The sequence below is a fragment of the Pseudorca crassidens genome, chromosome 13, assembly GCF_039906515.1.
Source record: "Pseudorca crassidens isolate mPseCra1 chromosome 13, mPseCra1.hap1, whole genome shotgun sequence".
In the NCBI taxonomy this organism is placed as follows: Eukaryota; Metazoa; Chordata; class Mammalia; order Artiodactyla; family Delphinidae; genus Pseudorca; species Pseudorca crassidens.
Window position 1 is genome coordinate 13,222,125 of NC_090308.1, and position 14,966 is coordinate 13,237,090.

At 38.0% G+C, this 14,966-nt stretch overlaps 1 protein-coding gene across 4 annotated transcripts; it reads left to right on the forward strand.

Annotated features, from left to right (window-relative positions):
* The first annotated feature begins 591 nt into the window (after positions 1-591).
* On the forward strand, positions 592-13,800 carry MTRF1L (mitochondrial translation release factor 1 like). Of its 4 annotated transcripts, none has more exons than XM_067701737.1 (8): positions 594-924; positions 3,520-3,599; positions 5,438-5,621; positions 6,086-6,249; positions 7,794-7,911; positions 9,097-9,233; positions 9,990-10,163; positions 12,492-13,800. In XM_067701737.1, exons 1-8 carry the CDS (start codon positions 672-674, stop codon positions 12,573-12,575), a joined length of 1,194 nt encoding a protein of 397 aa, XP_067557838.1. In that variant the 5' UTR covers positions 594-671; the 3' UTR covers positions 12,576-13,800. The 4 variants fall into 4 exon arrangements, with proteins under 4 accessions (XP_067557841.1, XP_067557838.1, XP_067557839.1 ...); XM_067701738.1 differs by having other exon boundaries at positions 9,990-10,124; XM_067701741.1 differs by having other exon boundaries at positions 796-815.
* The last annotated feature ends 1,166 nt before the right edge of the window (positions 13,801-14,966 follow it).

Below are 14,966 nucleotides of genomic sequence, written 5' to 3' on the forward strand. Positions count from 1 at the left end.
AGGTAAATTAAGTGGTAGATAAAGGGCAGGAAAGCAGACTGCTAAATCACTCCGTGGTTGCCTTCGACGAGTCTACTTGTCACGTCTTTGTTAATACGAACCTTAACCACCGTCGAAAAGAGAAACATGAGCAGGAAAATTGGAAGAGTAAACACACGTACACACTGATAACCATCCTACAATTCGCTCTTGGAGACGACAGTCCAGGCTGGCAAGAGAGCGGACATCCGTGCTGTGACCTCAGCCCCAGTAGCGGACAGTAGGCTGCCCCCCGTTGCTGTACTTTAAATCCTCATTGAGAGCCTGGCAGACAAATATTCAACGTCAGAAAACGTAATGACAACCTATTGCTTTCTCCTTCCGGTCTAACACTCCGCCCCAGCTCGTTCAAGGAGGCGTGTCTGACCTTGCCTTTAGAGGAGGTCTCTCGGACCCTCCCCTATCGCTTCCAGCTCTGCCCCTCAACTTCCGGCCTCCGCAAATAATACGGCGTTTAATAATAATTGGCCGGAAGTTCCCAACCAGGCTTCCGGGAGGCCCTTTTAAACCTGCGCGTGCGCCAGACGGGGCTTGGCTAGGTCTCGCCCCTATTGCCAAGCTGCAAGGTGTCGCGAGACTTGCTCCGTCCGGAACTTCCGGCTCTTGTCCGCTTCGGACGTCCGGCTGTAGCTATGCGGTCAAGGTTTCTTCGGAGTGCTTTTCGGTGGGCCCGGCAGGCTGCTGGCCCGGCCCGCCGACACGTTAGCTGCGGTAGCCTTCCAGTGGAAGAGCTATTCGCCCGCGGCGGACCCCTACGGACCTTCCTCGAGCGCCAGGTAGGGTCTGAAGTCCAGTTGCAGGTCAGGCGGCCTGAGCTGGTGGCGGTGGCCAAGCTTCTGAACGAGAAGGAACAGGAACTGCAGGAGACCGGGCACCTGCTACATGGTAAGGGCCGGGCCTAGGGGAGCGGAATTCAGAGCAGATTCTTGACTCTTCATTTGTCCTTGCCACTAAGCCGCTGCTCAGATGTCCACACTCTCTCCGAGTCTGAAGTCTTTGCTCGGTTGCAACCCTTTTTGATTGCATCAGAGGTCAAGGCATCTGTATGTGAGTTCTGGTCCCATCCTCTCCTTGGGCTCCCTTGACAGTGCTCTGCGCCCTTTTACAAAACTTAAGTTGACCTTTACTGGTTGCGTATTTAATAGCAGGAGATTAGCTCGCCAGAAAATAAGGCACTAGTCCTGTTATGGGCTCGAGAGCAGTGTTTCTAAGTGTGGTACAGGGACCACCCGCAAAAGTGACAGGAAAGGTTCGTGCTAAGTAAACCCAGACTCGGAATCTGAGACCTAGAAACATGCGGTTTTAACAGATTTCCCAAGTGATTCATGTCCATTCGAATCTGGATGGGGCCCATGTTTCTGCATTTGCACAAGCTTCTGGGGATGCTTAGTTGCTGGTCTGTGGCCCACACTTTGGAAAGGCTCTAGAGAGGGTCACAATCTATTGGGGGCAAGAAAGTTAATTATAATACAGATTATAAGTAAAAATATTTATCAATAAAGACCTAGGAGAGCAAGGAGAACTTGTTGGGAAAGACTTGTACAGGGATAAAGGCCCACCCTTAGATGATTTAATAATAATTTAACCTTTATTGATCCTTTGCCATATTCCAGGCTTTGCTTAGCTTCCTTTATCTAACAACTCATACAATTCACGTAATAAATTATGAAGTAGGTTCTATTAGCCTTATTCAACAGAAGAGGAACCTGAGACATAAAGATAAAATTACTCAGCTCGGGTGACACCGCTTGTAAGGAATGGAGCTTGGAAAGGACTGACCCCAATCTCATGCTCTTAATCACTGAACTCTGTGTTAACCAAGAAAGGGGAGGTTGGAACCATTTTGTAAGGGGGCTCAAGTACTAACCTACAAAGTTTGATTTCATGCTGTTGGCAGAAGCCAGCCAGCAGAAGCTTTCAGATTGGGAGTGAATGATAGGAATAGCTTTCTTGCTTAGGAATCTTGATTGGTGGCAGTTTAGAAGCAGCCTGGAATAGGACTGAAGATGCCATGGAAAATGGGAGACTAATGCAATTGTATAGTTAAGACATAGTATCCTTTGGGAAAAAATTAAATTGGTTTCATTCCTTAAGCCAAGCTTAAAGTCCAAGTAGCAGCCACAAAGCCTTAATATTAAAAAATATATTTTTATATTGATTACATGTTGAAATTGGTAGTGTTTTGGGTATACTGCATTAAATAAAATGTAGTATTTAAATTAGATTACTTCTACACTTTAGTTCCAATCTCCTTAGCCTTACCAGAACACTGCATTTCAGAGTTGAAAGGCCCATTAGAGATCATCCAGCTCAGACCTTTCATTTTATTCTTGAGATTACTGAGACTCAGAAGTTAGGTGTGTTGCCCTAAGAGAACCTTGGTGGTTGAACTAGGGCTAGAATTCATTTTTCCTTTTTCTAATTAAGCACATTTTACATTTCACCAAATTCTTGCCAAAATAATTCCCTGCCATTCCACCAACACTCCCTATATTCGCCTATCTCAGTTTTGCTGTTTTCATTCTCTCTCCTTAATTCTTTCCTTTTTCTGCCCATCCCCAAAACAAAAAAAATCCTTCGGCATGCTGTTATTTTAGTATTTAATCACTTAATGTTTTAGGTTATTTTTTGTGAGTTTTTCTCCCCTAGAATAATATAAAGAAAGTAAAATGATCTAAAATCCTGCCTTGAGGGCAGGTCTTAACATATTATCCCCAGCTCCCAGCATAATTGGCTGTTAATACATGAATAAACATTCCAGCTGATAGAGTTTGTTCTTTCAACAGAAACAGAAAACTGTAATAGCTAAGAAAATTTCCGCCTGTCTCCTTTCTATAGGCTGCATGTGGTCCATAGGATAGAGGAATGAGGAGGTATATTTTGTACAGTAAAAATGAAAACTGAAAGATGAAATAAGAATTAGGTAAAGCCTGAGAGAGAAGACCGCTTCATGTAAATATTCTGTCAGTATTAGGCTGGGTCTAAATGTTTATTTAGGTGGACACTTTTATATTAATGAAGCATTTACTAGTAAGACAAATAACTTCCTGCTTTTTAACTCAGTTTTGGTCTAACTGGTGGTACCTTCTCTTCCCCTTCCGGTCTTTCTAACTAGCTCAGTGTATTCATTTGTTATTGTAGAGTCTGAGTTGGAAAACTAAAAGCATATTTGTTAATATGAATGTTTTGGGGAGGCAGAATTATAGAAAAGCTTTGTAGCTTCTTTATATTTTTCTATAGAGATTCTTTTTATTTTGAACATATACTTTTGTCATCAGGAAAAACTTAAAAAATTTTTTTTAACTACATGCTTTTGAAAACTAATGCATAATATGCTTTAAATTAATAACAGTTATTAAAAGGACAGGATAATTGTTATTTTTCCCTTAAGCTACAATAACAATAAAACTATTACCTTGAATTCTGTTAGCAATTTAATACTAATTAAGGAAAACTTAACCTGCTGCCTTTTTTTCTTAGATGAAAATGAAGACTTAAGGAAACTTGCAGAGAGTGAAATAACTTCATGTCAGAAAGAAATAGCTCAATTGAAGCATCAGGTATGGTATTTGTGCAAGGAATAAAGCATCCGTGCGTGCTATTACTTCTAATGTATTTTATTAGAAGTTTATAAAAGCAAGTCAAGAACTAAGCAGCTTGCTAGTATTTATAATTATAAACTGGTTTTTAAAGAAGGAAAAAGCATACTCCCCATGGCCCTGTTTTTTATCATACTAAAAGGATTGTATTGATAGAACTCTGAAAGAAAGATGACTGTCACACTAATAGGATTTGCCAGAAAGGCAGTGAAATGTTGGTAGTATATTTTCCTTCTTTTGTTTTTTGAAGAGAGGTGAGGATGGGGATGAACGATGAGAAGAAGAGGTTATGGAGCGATGGTAGGAGGAAGCAGGAACATTTCTTTATCTTTGTGTCTCTGACACTATTACAGTGCCAGCCTAGAATAGGCCCTTAGAATTTTTAAAATGGAATTGCATTGCTTTGGCTTTATATCTAGAACTGCAGAACATATGGAGTTAGACGAAGGATCATGAAATTAGATCCACTCTTCATTAATTCTGTAAAGCATAGCTTAAAGGTTTACAGCAGATATATCTGGAAATATAAGTGAAAGAACATGATAAGGTGAGGAAGGATCCTGGAAAGGAGGTGCTTAATTTAGAGATTCCCTTTATCCAAGTGTAGAACTTACCAAAAATTAATGTCCCCACCACCAGTCTAGAAGAAAAGTTCCACTATAGAGCCAAAGGTTTCATGTAGCTTGCCTTCTACCCATTCTCTAAATTTTTTTGTGACGTAGAAGGACATACGTATTAATGGTTTCTGTTCATTGGCTAGTAATTAACAGATGTAAACTCTATCATGTTAGTTCAGGATTTGAGTGGTCACATTCTATTGGCACAGGCCAGAGAGATGGAAAAGTAGGAAAGCAAATATAGCTCCTGACCAACACAAAGTGATACTTCAGAACTCGGGTAGCCTTGGGTTCAAATTCTGACTCTTCCGTTTTCTAGCTGTAGGATACTGGGCAACTAGAGTTAAACTTCGTTTTCACTTCTTAAGGTGGAGCTGTTAATAGAACCTACCCAGGATGTTTTAAGAATTAAAGTACGTAGAGTGCTTAGCAGAGTGCCTGTCAATATTAAAGAACCAATAAATGTTGGCAGCTTTTTTTCTTAATTCACTTCATCTAAGAAGTCTTTTTTCTGTATCTCCTTAATAAGTACATACTGCAGTGTGAAACACAGAATTGTAATGAAAGGAAGACTGATGTAGGCACGAGGGTCTGAGTTCTTGTGCCTGTTTGGGCAGTAACTAACGCGTGGCTCTTTAACGAGTCATCTCACTTCTATTCTCATTTTCTTTTACTTGTAAAATGAGGGAATTGGACCAGATCTTCTCTAAAGGCCTCTCCAGTTCCAAAATTGCAAGTTTCTCTTCCATGTTAAAGAAGCTTAGAAAAAAATACAAATGCAATTTGAGTGTTTTTTTCCTGCCATACTAGGCTATAAATTTCCAGGGACAGAGCTAGAATCTTTTTGTATGCTGTACACAATATAATGTACTGCTCACAGCAAGCACTGAATTATTAACTGAGTAGAGAACAGATATGTATACATGAACACCTGAAAGAAACAGAAACACCTGTAAGTGTCTGCTGAACACATATAGCATTTATAATGTAGTTATAACATTAATATTTTGGGAAATTATGCATTATATGGTTCTAATTGGCAAGATAATTGAACAGTAATCAGCAATATTAAATTATTTGCTTAGGGAAACTTTAAATTAAATATTTAAAATCCTAAATCTAATCATTGAGGGTTTTTTTTAAGTCTTAATTATAGGAGGGGTGATATTTTTGTATTTGCAGATTATCTTACTTTTGGTTCCCTCAGAAGAAACGGATGAAAGTGATTTGATCCTGGAGGTAACTGCAGGAGTTGGGGGTCAGGAGGCAATGTTGTTTACCTCAGAGATATTTGATATGTATCAGCAGTATGCTGCATTTAAAGGATGGCATTTTGAAACCCTGGAATATTTTCCAAGTGAAATAGGTCAGTCAACTGTTTTGAAAAAGTATAGATTTAATTTATCTACATATATTTTAGGAAAGGGTTGGAAAGTTCATGACTAGGCTTTATAATTTATAAGGATGCTTAAGTAGTTTTATGCTTATCATTTACTTAATAATTTTGAATGCAAATATATCAAGTTTGAAATGGCCTATAAAACATTAGTCATTCAGTACTAACCACTGAATGACTAATAGTCTTTTAAAAGTGGTCCTTTAGAGGTGTTACTGAACAGTTAACACCATAAATGCTTTATGTTTAATAATTATATGAAATAAAGATATTAAGTGAATATCATAGACTTGTTAAAGGTTTTCAGTATGTTTTATAATCAATATGCTTATTATGTAGCTCTTTTAAATATATTTCAAGATGGTAGAAGTGATGGTCAGTTGTTATAAATGGTAGGAAAAATAAAATAATTCCCTTTTCCCAATGTTTTCAAGGTGGCCTTAGACATGCATCTGCCAGCATTGGGGGTTCAGAAGCCTACAAGCACATGAAATTTGAAGGAGGTGTGCACAGAGTACAGAGAGTGCCCAAGACAGAGAAGCAAGGCCGCATCCACACCAGCACCATGACTGTGGCGATCTTACCCCAACCCACTGAGGTGAGGCACCACAGGCCCCTCTCCTTGGAATCCTGGGACCAGCACAGTGCCTCCCCCAGAGTAACACTCACTTTACTGAATTGAGTGTCTCTTTTGCATCATGTATTTTGAGTTGTTTTTACAAATACATTCTCACAGTCCAAAAAGTATGATTTTAACAGTAGATGGTAAGAATTAAGGATATATAAGTGATCTAATCTTACATTGCCTATTTATTATTTTTTCTCCACCACTAAGCTTCAAGTAGCTATTTTGAGACCATGTACAGGAGAAACGATATTAAATAGAGTTCGAGAGTGATTACATTTATAAAGACTTTTGCTTTGTGTGACTTGTTCCCAGAACATTAACAGCGAGAATCCTGTTTTGACAAAGGATAACTATTACTTAACAAAATTGCTGCTTTATAACCCAATCATATTAAAATGGAAATATATTGCTACAGTGTTCATAATGAGTATACTTTATTTTCACAGATAAATTCTCAGACTGTATAATATTTTTAAGGTAGCTTAGTTGGGAAGTTCTATTTTGCTTATATCCCTTCTGCTGAAAAGTGATAGGAAATATATGACTTGTTTTTCAGAATGGAGTATGAATGATTTGAGAAGGAAGTTTGAGTGTTTCTCTCTAATAGGGTTAATGGAGTTCCTTTCTTCATGTCTAAGTTTTATGTGAAGCCTAGATGAGCAACAGAACAGTTAAGGGAGAGAGTGAAAGGGGATAGATGGGAGGAGCCACACCTAGATATAGTCACTTTGGCTTAAGCATCTTGGAGATGTAAGGAGTTTTCAGAAAAAGATGGAGACTGAAGACTGAGGTCCATATGTCATCTCATTTCATTCTTCCAGCAACGGTAAGAAGGATCCACCCAGGGAGACATGGAGGGCCTGTGAATGATAGGATTCCTGCTCCTGGGGTTGTGGACATCTCACAGACTGGGCTGTAATGGTTCATGAAAGAGCTTTTTAAATACAGTGCTTTGGATGGTGACTCGCAGGACAGAGCATTATCCTGATGTCAGACCCCAGTGTATTTATGAATTGAGTCTATACCCTTGACTTCTTGGCCTTTAACATTTCCGTTTGTCTCTCCTCTGCCTCTAAATATGTTTAAATCCTCCTTTATTTAAAATTAAACAAAATAAAACCTTCCTATAGTTCTTAAGCTCGTGTCATTTTTTTTCCCCTCTGCTAAAGTCTTTTTGCACTCAAATCATTTAGCTATTATATTCACATTTCTATTACTCACATTTCTGAGTTCTGCTCTTGGTAAGAAGAGGGTAATTACAGAGAAGTCCAGTTTTTGAGGATGAGGGAGGGTTTGTTTTTCTTTTACCTTATGTTTTGATAATGTGCTCTTCCAATAAGAAAAGTTTAAAAAATGGTATCCTTCCAACTACTTTCTGTTCCTAAAATTAAACCTTCTAAACCTTATATAAATTCTATAATGACATGTGTTTATATTTATAAATAGATAGTTCTTCCCTTTGAACAGATCATACATGTAATTTTTTTAAATCCCAACTTTCCTCTTACATATAGATTAATCTGGTGATTAATCCTAAAGATTTGAGGATTGATACTAAGCGAGCCAGCGGAGCTGGGGGGCAGCACGTAAATACCACAGACAGTGCTGTCCGGATAGTTCATCTCCCGACAGGTATGTCCTTATTTCTTCAACATAAAACAATGAAGAAAGAAATCGAATTCTGAATGACTTGATTAATTTTCCACTGACACAGGTCGTCAGTTATCAGGAATACAGTTGTTATTTAATACTTGATTTATCTTGAATCCTTAGCTGAAACTCTGCAGGATAATTACAAAGCCAGAAAGAGGGAGGGATCTAAGCCCAGGTAATTTCCATGTTAGTGACTATATCATTAATTTTAAAAAATCCTCACAATGACGTAATATCATGGGTTCTTCTTTATCAAAAAATGGTCTAAATCACTAGTTCTTACCCTTTTTTGGAGGGAGGAGGAGATGGATTCCTTTGAGAAAATGAAAGCTTGGACCTGCTACCCAGAAAAACATGCTTATATGCAAAGTTTTGCAGGTAATTTCAGGGGCTTCTTTCCATTAAGTCCATCTGCAGACATCTAGGGGTTCTGTCTTAATTCTGGACAGTAAGGCAATGGAGCTATAACTCAATAATCCTTAAGACTTCAAAATACTATTAGTGTACAATACACTATTATTAAACGTGTTTTTACTGTTGATTTACATGTGAGAAAGAGCATATGGTTAACAGACCTCCGTTGTCTAGAAAGAATACAAGAGCCGCCTACTGTAAATAATCTCAGTCATAATTCCTGTTGACTGAGAGTGGCTGATGGGAGTGCTGGGTTCATTTTCTTCTTTTTTAATATGAGGAAATCCTCACGTTAAACTTGAAGATGATGTCTTATGTAATACATATTATATAAACAGGAATAGGAAAAAAAGTGGATGGAAAGACTCAAAAATATTAATAGTGACTAACTCTGGTACTAAGCTTAACTTTTATAATTCAGTTTGTATAATGAGTAGTTACTACTTTTAAAAAAAATTATGGTGACTAGCTGAAAGTACCAGAAAATAATCCATTTTAAATGACTAATGCTTATTGTTTAGTATGTATGCCTTCAATATGGAAATACTTTGAGCTATAACTCAAATTTTCAGTTTTCCGATAACTGTAAAAGTTACTTGTTAAGTTTACGGTCTTCCTTTTTTATATTAGAGTCCTATTTTTTCCCTTTATAAAGGAAGAAGAAAAAGAATGAGAAGGAAAAGGAGTATTCCTTGATAATAAATGAAGATTTCTCTATTAAAACTCTTTAATTCTCGTAACACTATTCAGGTGTTGTTTCCGAATGCCAACAAGAGAGATCTCAACTGAAAAATAGAGAGATGGCTATGAAAAAGTTACGTGCAAAACTATACAGCCTGCGTGTAGAAGAAGAAACAAGTAAACGATACAATGCTAGAAAGATTCAGGTAAAACTGAAATCTTACAAATGCTTCTAAAGGATAAAAATATTTTTAGATAAACAAGGTTTTGTATGTGTTAAAATCACTTCAATGTATTTGTCGAAATTAGAGTATAATTCAGGTAGCTCAACCAAGGGCTATACTTGTTTTATAGCAATCTTACACCTCTGCCCTGTTTTTTATATTCAGAGGTGTCTTTCTCATTCACCAAAGTTATTTTAAAAAGGTATATGGAATTCCCATTCATTTTGAATCCTTTGAAAATTATGGAAGAAAGTTGCAAAGCAAACTGAACTTACTTCCTGTTTGTCATTTGACTTTATGTTAACTCCTTATTATAACTTTGTCATCACTGATGACAACCAGATTAGTTCGCAGAGGTTATATGTGTTCAGCTATAGCATCTGAATATCAGCTGTGTGCCAGGCTGTGTGTGTGCACCGTCACTGTGCAGTAGGTATTGTCTGTATTTTACAAACAGGGAAAACTATAGAGTTGAAATAAATTACCTGAAGTCTTAAAGTATTAAATGGCAGAGAGAGGATTCAAAATTCAAGTACTAATCTGTCTGACTTTAAAGCCTATATTCTTTTTTCTCTATCAAGTTCCCATGTTACTTGAGGATTCAGAATGTTTAAAACTTGCTTCTTAACATTGTTGTAAATTGTAAACCAAGAGCTTAATCTCCAGGTAAGTTAAATTTGTAGGTTTAGTTGCCCTGAATTTAACTGTATTTCATGTCTCTTTTCTTTTAATATATAGATTGGCACTAAAGGAAGGTCAGAGAAAATAAGAACATACAATTTTCCACAGAACCGGGTCACAGATCACAGAATAAACCAGTCACTTCATGATCTTGAAGCTTTTATGCAAGGAGAGGACCTACTGGATGAACTTGTACAGTCATTGAAGGATTATGCTAATTATGAATCTTTGGTAGAAATTATTTCCAACAAAGTTTAAGTTGACTTGTTATTAAAGACTTGTATAGCTTATGAAAATTCTATTATAGCAAGTCACATTGTGTACATACCAGTATTCTCTTGAAACACATGAGTTAACACAATTGGGAGTAACATGTTTTTAATACATAGGTAATTTATATGAATCGTCTCTCAATTTATTAGTAAAAAGTATTACAATATAGTCATGACTCTGGTTGTGCATTTTGAACTCTTACAAGAAAGGAAAACAGTCCTTTGTTTTATGTAAAATATTTAACGAATGATCAGAAATTTGGTTTAACTCTTAAGGAAAACTTCAAACATAAAACAGTAGAAATATGACAGTAATTATTGTTATTAGTCAAGGTTCTAGTCAGGAGACAGAAACCATACCTTTAATTTGAACAGGGATAATTTTGATATAAAAAGTTAACCAACGATGGGATTAGCTATTAGGAGATAAAAGGTTACTACTCTAGGACTGAGAGAGAATACCCAAGGAAAGAATACCCTTGGAAAGGGCTTCCCTTCCCTCCAGGTAGAGAGTCAGGCCTGCTGGGAGAGTAACGCTGACTAGAAGCCTAGGCACCCTGTGGCCCAGCCAACTTGACACATAAAATTAACCATCAGTGTCCCAAGAGCACCCCTGGCAGCTGTGCATAGAGACAGAAACAAAAGAAGCCCCTTCCTCGTGCACTGTCTGTCCACCTGCCCTACTGACAAAGCTTAACATGGTACCAGCCGGCAAAGGAGAAATGTTTATAGGTCCAGCTCCAATATCACAAAGTACGGCAATAAATCGGTAACTGGCACAACCATACTCATTGCTTAGTTTCAGTAATTGAAGTTATAAATATGTTACACTTCACCCTTAAATATTTCAGCTTGTATGTAAAAAAAAATGACACTGTTCTACTTAATCATATACTATCATCACACCTAACAAAATTCACAGTAATTCCCTAACATCTTCAAACACCCAATTCAAGTTTTCCCCAGTTCTCCCCGAAATGTTTTAACTGGCTTCTTCAAACCAGGATCCAATTAAGAATCACAGATGGGAATACGTGATTATATTGCTTAAATTTCCCTTATTCTAGAACAGCCCTGCCAAACGCTGCCCCCTTTTTTTCATGACACTGCACTGAATTTTCATTTGAGAAGGCGAGACTATTATGGGTCACGTCATTTGTTCCTCAAGTCACAGTAGTTCCTGCAAACTGGAAGTTAAGAGCTTAAGACTAGGTTAGTTTTGCATAGTCCTTCCCTTTCCTGTGACTTGGCATTTTTGCCATTAAAATATACAGTTAAGTAAGCCAGCCTGAATGCTCTGATATGCTAAGATGTATTAGATTCGCTAAAAAATGACTTCACCCTTGTGAAATAAGAATTTGTTGAAAGTGAGCTTAAAGCTAAATCGGTATAGTCTTTTTTCTATCATAACATTTAAAAAGTTTTTCTTTTTTCCCTGGCAATCCTGGTTATGATTAGCTTTTTTCTGATAAGCCTGACTTCAGAGAATTGAGCCTGAGAGGGAAGGAGAGCACAGGAATGTCTGCCTGAAGCTGCACAGCTGGTAAAAGACGTCTTGGTGTTGAGAGCAACAGCAAATAAAGTAGTGTGCTTGAGAAATAGACCCCCCCCCCATGGTTCTCCCATGGTGTGTGCTTCACTGCAAAAAGCAGTCATAAATTCAAGCTGTTTAACTACAAAAAAGGAAAAGAAACAGGACATGTCAGTTACCCCATAAAGAAAGTGAGAAAAGCTAGAAATGCTGGCTCAAGAATATTTTGAAAACATGAGGTAAACGAAGAACTACAATTATGAAGAGCTCTACCTAGTGGATGATGAATAAATGTCAAATTTATGGTAGTTACAACAAGGTAGGATTTCGAGAGAAACAAAAGTGATTTCACTATTAAGGTTATATGATTGAAATGTCAAAGTATTAGGAGACATTTAGTTAACTCTCAAAACTGCACATTTTTTCATGTGTTTGAGTCAACAGTATTAATTTTTATAAACGTACTACATAAATTCAAAAGTACATTATTGTCAGGCAGTTGTTTCCTCTTTAAGTCAACATTTATTAGCCAAATTCCCTTTAAAGCCCCAGCATGTGCTAAATTTCAGAGTAATTTTATATTGATAATTTCTCACCTTATTGCTCTAAAAGGGAGGTGTAGAAAAACCATTAAAGACAGTTAAGAATTTAAGCTGGCCAAAGGTTATCAGATACATCAGAGAATTTTAATTTGAAGAGTATCCCTCTACCCTGTAATGTTCTGCTCAGGAAAGCCATTCTGTTCTGCCTTCACAGGAACAGCTGATGAATGCCCCTCTTAGTGACCTAAGCAACTCAAGAATGCAGCAAGACGCGGCATTCAGCAGTCATCATCACTGAGCACAAGGCGCAATGCAAGCCTGTGTCTCCCACATTTACCACTTTCCCCTTGGGTCTTTTGGTTTTTTTTTGAATGAAAGGGACATAGCTACACGTTATTAAATATTACAGTATACTGTTATTCAATTTCTCTTTACCTCCTCTAACAGGTAATAATTAGAAAAGTTGCACTGAGATTATGAAAGGTCTCGAATGTTGTATTTCATTCTGTGAACAAGGGAGAGCCAAAAGTCTACTCATTCTGTCCCCATCCCTCTCCAGTCCCTCCCTCTCTGCACCACAGGAAAAGAAAGTGTGAGAGCTGTACTAATGAAGGTGGGAAAGAACCTTCCGTCAATTTTCAAACTTCCTGCCCATTAGAACATCACAGTTGGTTAGAAAAAAATTATCATAATACTTTGGTAGTGTTAACAATATAACTTTAAGATATGTATCACCATGTGCCTTATGAACACCTGTGGAGTAACTGACAAATTCTGGTCTGTGAACTGACATTGGCTTACACTTCACTAATCTAAATTAGTTATTCCTGTATGATCAAATGTAATTTTTGGAACCCAGGAAAAGGTAAGAATAGAGCAACAATTTTGGCGTGAAGCTTACTAGAACCCTACGTCTAACATTTTAAGGGCCTTAGAACTTTGTAGCTGTTTGCACAAACCATGCATCTACACAGCTACCTGAATTATAAAGCACCCAATGTCGCTCCCACCTGCCTTTGCCTTCCCTGCACTCTCTTCCTAAAACACATAATTACCTCCACAGACTTCAAGGTCCAACCCAAAGGGAACTTTTGCACCTATGCAGTCAACTGCTCTTCATTAGTATTCCACAGCCCTTTACACAACAGTATGAAAACACTTATGGCAAGGCAGTAAACTCACTGGGTTCCTCCTGTCTCAGGTTTGTGTGCGTAATAAGGAAAAGGGAAAGGGTGGTCAGGAAATGGAATGTATTATTAACCCTTTCACATCATTTCATTAGTGGACAAAACTGTTTTCTTCATTCTTGTCTCTTCAACACCTAACTTCATGGCACTAAAAAGATGTCTAAAAGGCAGTTAGATCTAAAATTATTTGTCTAGAAATCTGGTGTATTGTTCAGGAAGAACCAAAACTGAACTTCATTTCAAAATGGCCTACAACATCAGTAAATCAAAACTCATTCAGCCAGAATGGAAATTTTAAAGATGTATAAATAAAAAATCACTATGTCTAAAATGAAACGTCATATTCCTCTATAACCCGTTTCTCGTTGTGTGATCTCAGTTTCTTACACGGCACTACCATTCTCCCTCTCTCAAAATTAAATTGTAGTCATCTTCGATTCCTCTTCCTTATATGCAGTTTACTCTAATGCCTACTCTCCTAAATACCCTAAACTTCACTGATTCCGTTATCACCACTGTGGTCCACAATTGCTTCTCCCGGACTACTTTAATAGTCCCCTGCATCCTAACTCTAATTCGGGTCACACATACGTAACCACCAGATTCATCTTCCTAAAATGCAAGGCTCTGATCTTGTCACCCTTCTACTCAACAACTTAATAGGTTCCCACTGCCTCCCAAATAAAACTCCAACTCTGAAGTATGCACGCAGCACATCCGTATCCCTACCCAGCATCCTTTCATATTAGCCCACTTTACACACCACCCCTTTATGTCACATCAAATTAATTTTTCTTGATAAATCCTCCTGCACTTAAGCTTGCCCCATTTCGTTCCTATGCCAGGGGGAAGGCCCCTCTCCTTCCCATTCCCTTAAAAGACATCCCCAACAGCAAAGGTTCACATCTAGAGGCAACCTCACTTCCCAGGGGATACGTTGCTATGTTTGGAGACAGTTATCACAACTTGGGGTGGGGGGGCAGGGGGAGTTAGAGGTTAAGGCTGCTGCTACACACCCTACTAGGCACAGCATAGCCTCCACAGCAAAGAACTCTCTGGCCCAAAATGTCAGTAGTGCTGAGGTTGAGAAACCCTGTCCTACAGAGTAATCTCATCCTGGCATACAGCAGTAACTCCGCTGTTCTATAAAAATTCCCACGGTAACTAGACATATTTGACTCATCCAGTGTTCACAGCTGTATTTTGTACACCTTATCTCCTCCCCCCTGTACTCATGATGCTTTTTATTCAAAATTATTTACTGAGCATCTACGTCTATTAGGTGGCTGGCCCAGATAGGAAGCAAAGGGGCAGGTACCACGTCCCAATTATTTCCAGACATTTCCAGGATGCCTTGCATGCTGTAGATCTGCAATAAGGATTTGGTGAGAATAAGGGCAATTCTCTCTGCGCTTCATTTTGCACCTAAAAACTCAGCAATTCTGATTGATACTGATTTGTAGAAAAAAAGAGGTACATATATCTGTTGACATCCAGTAAAA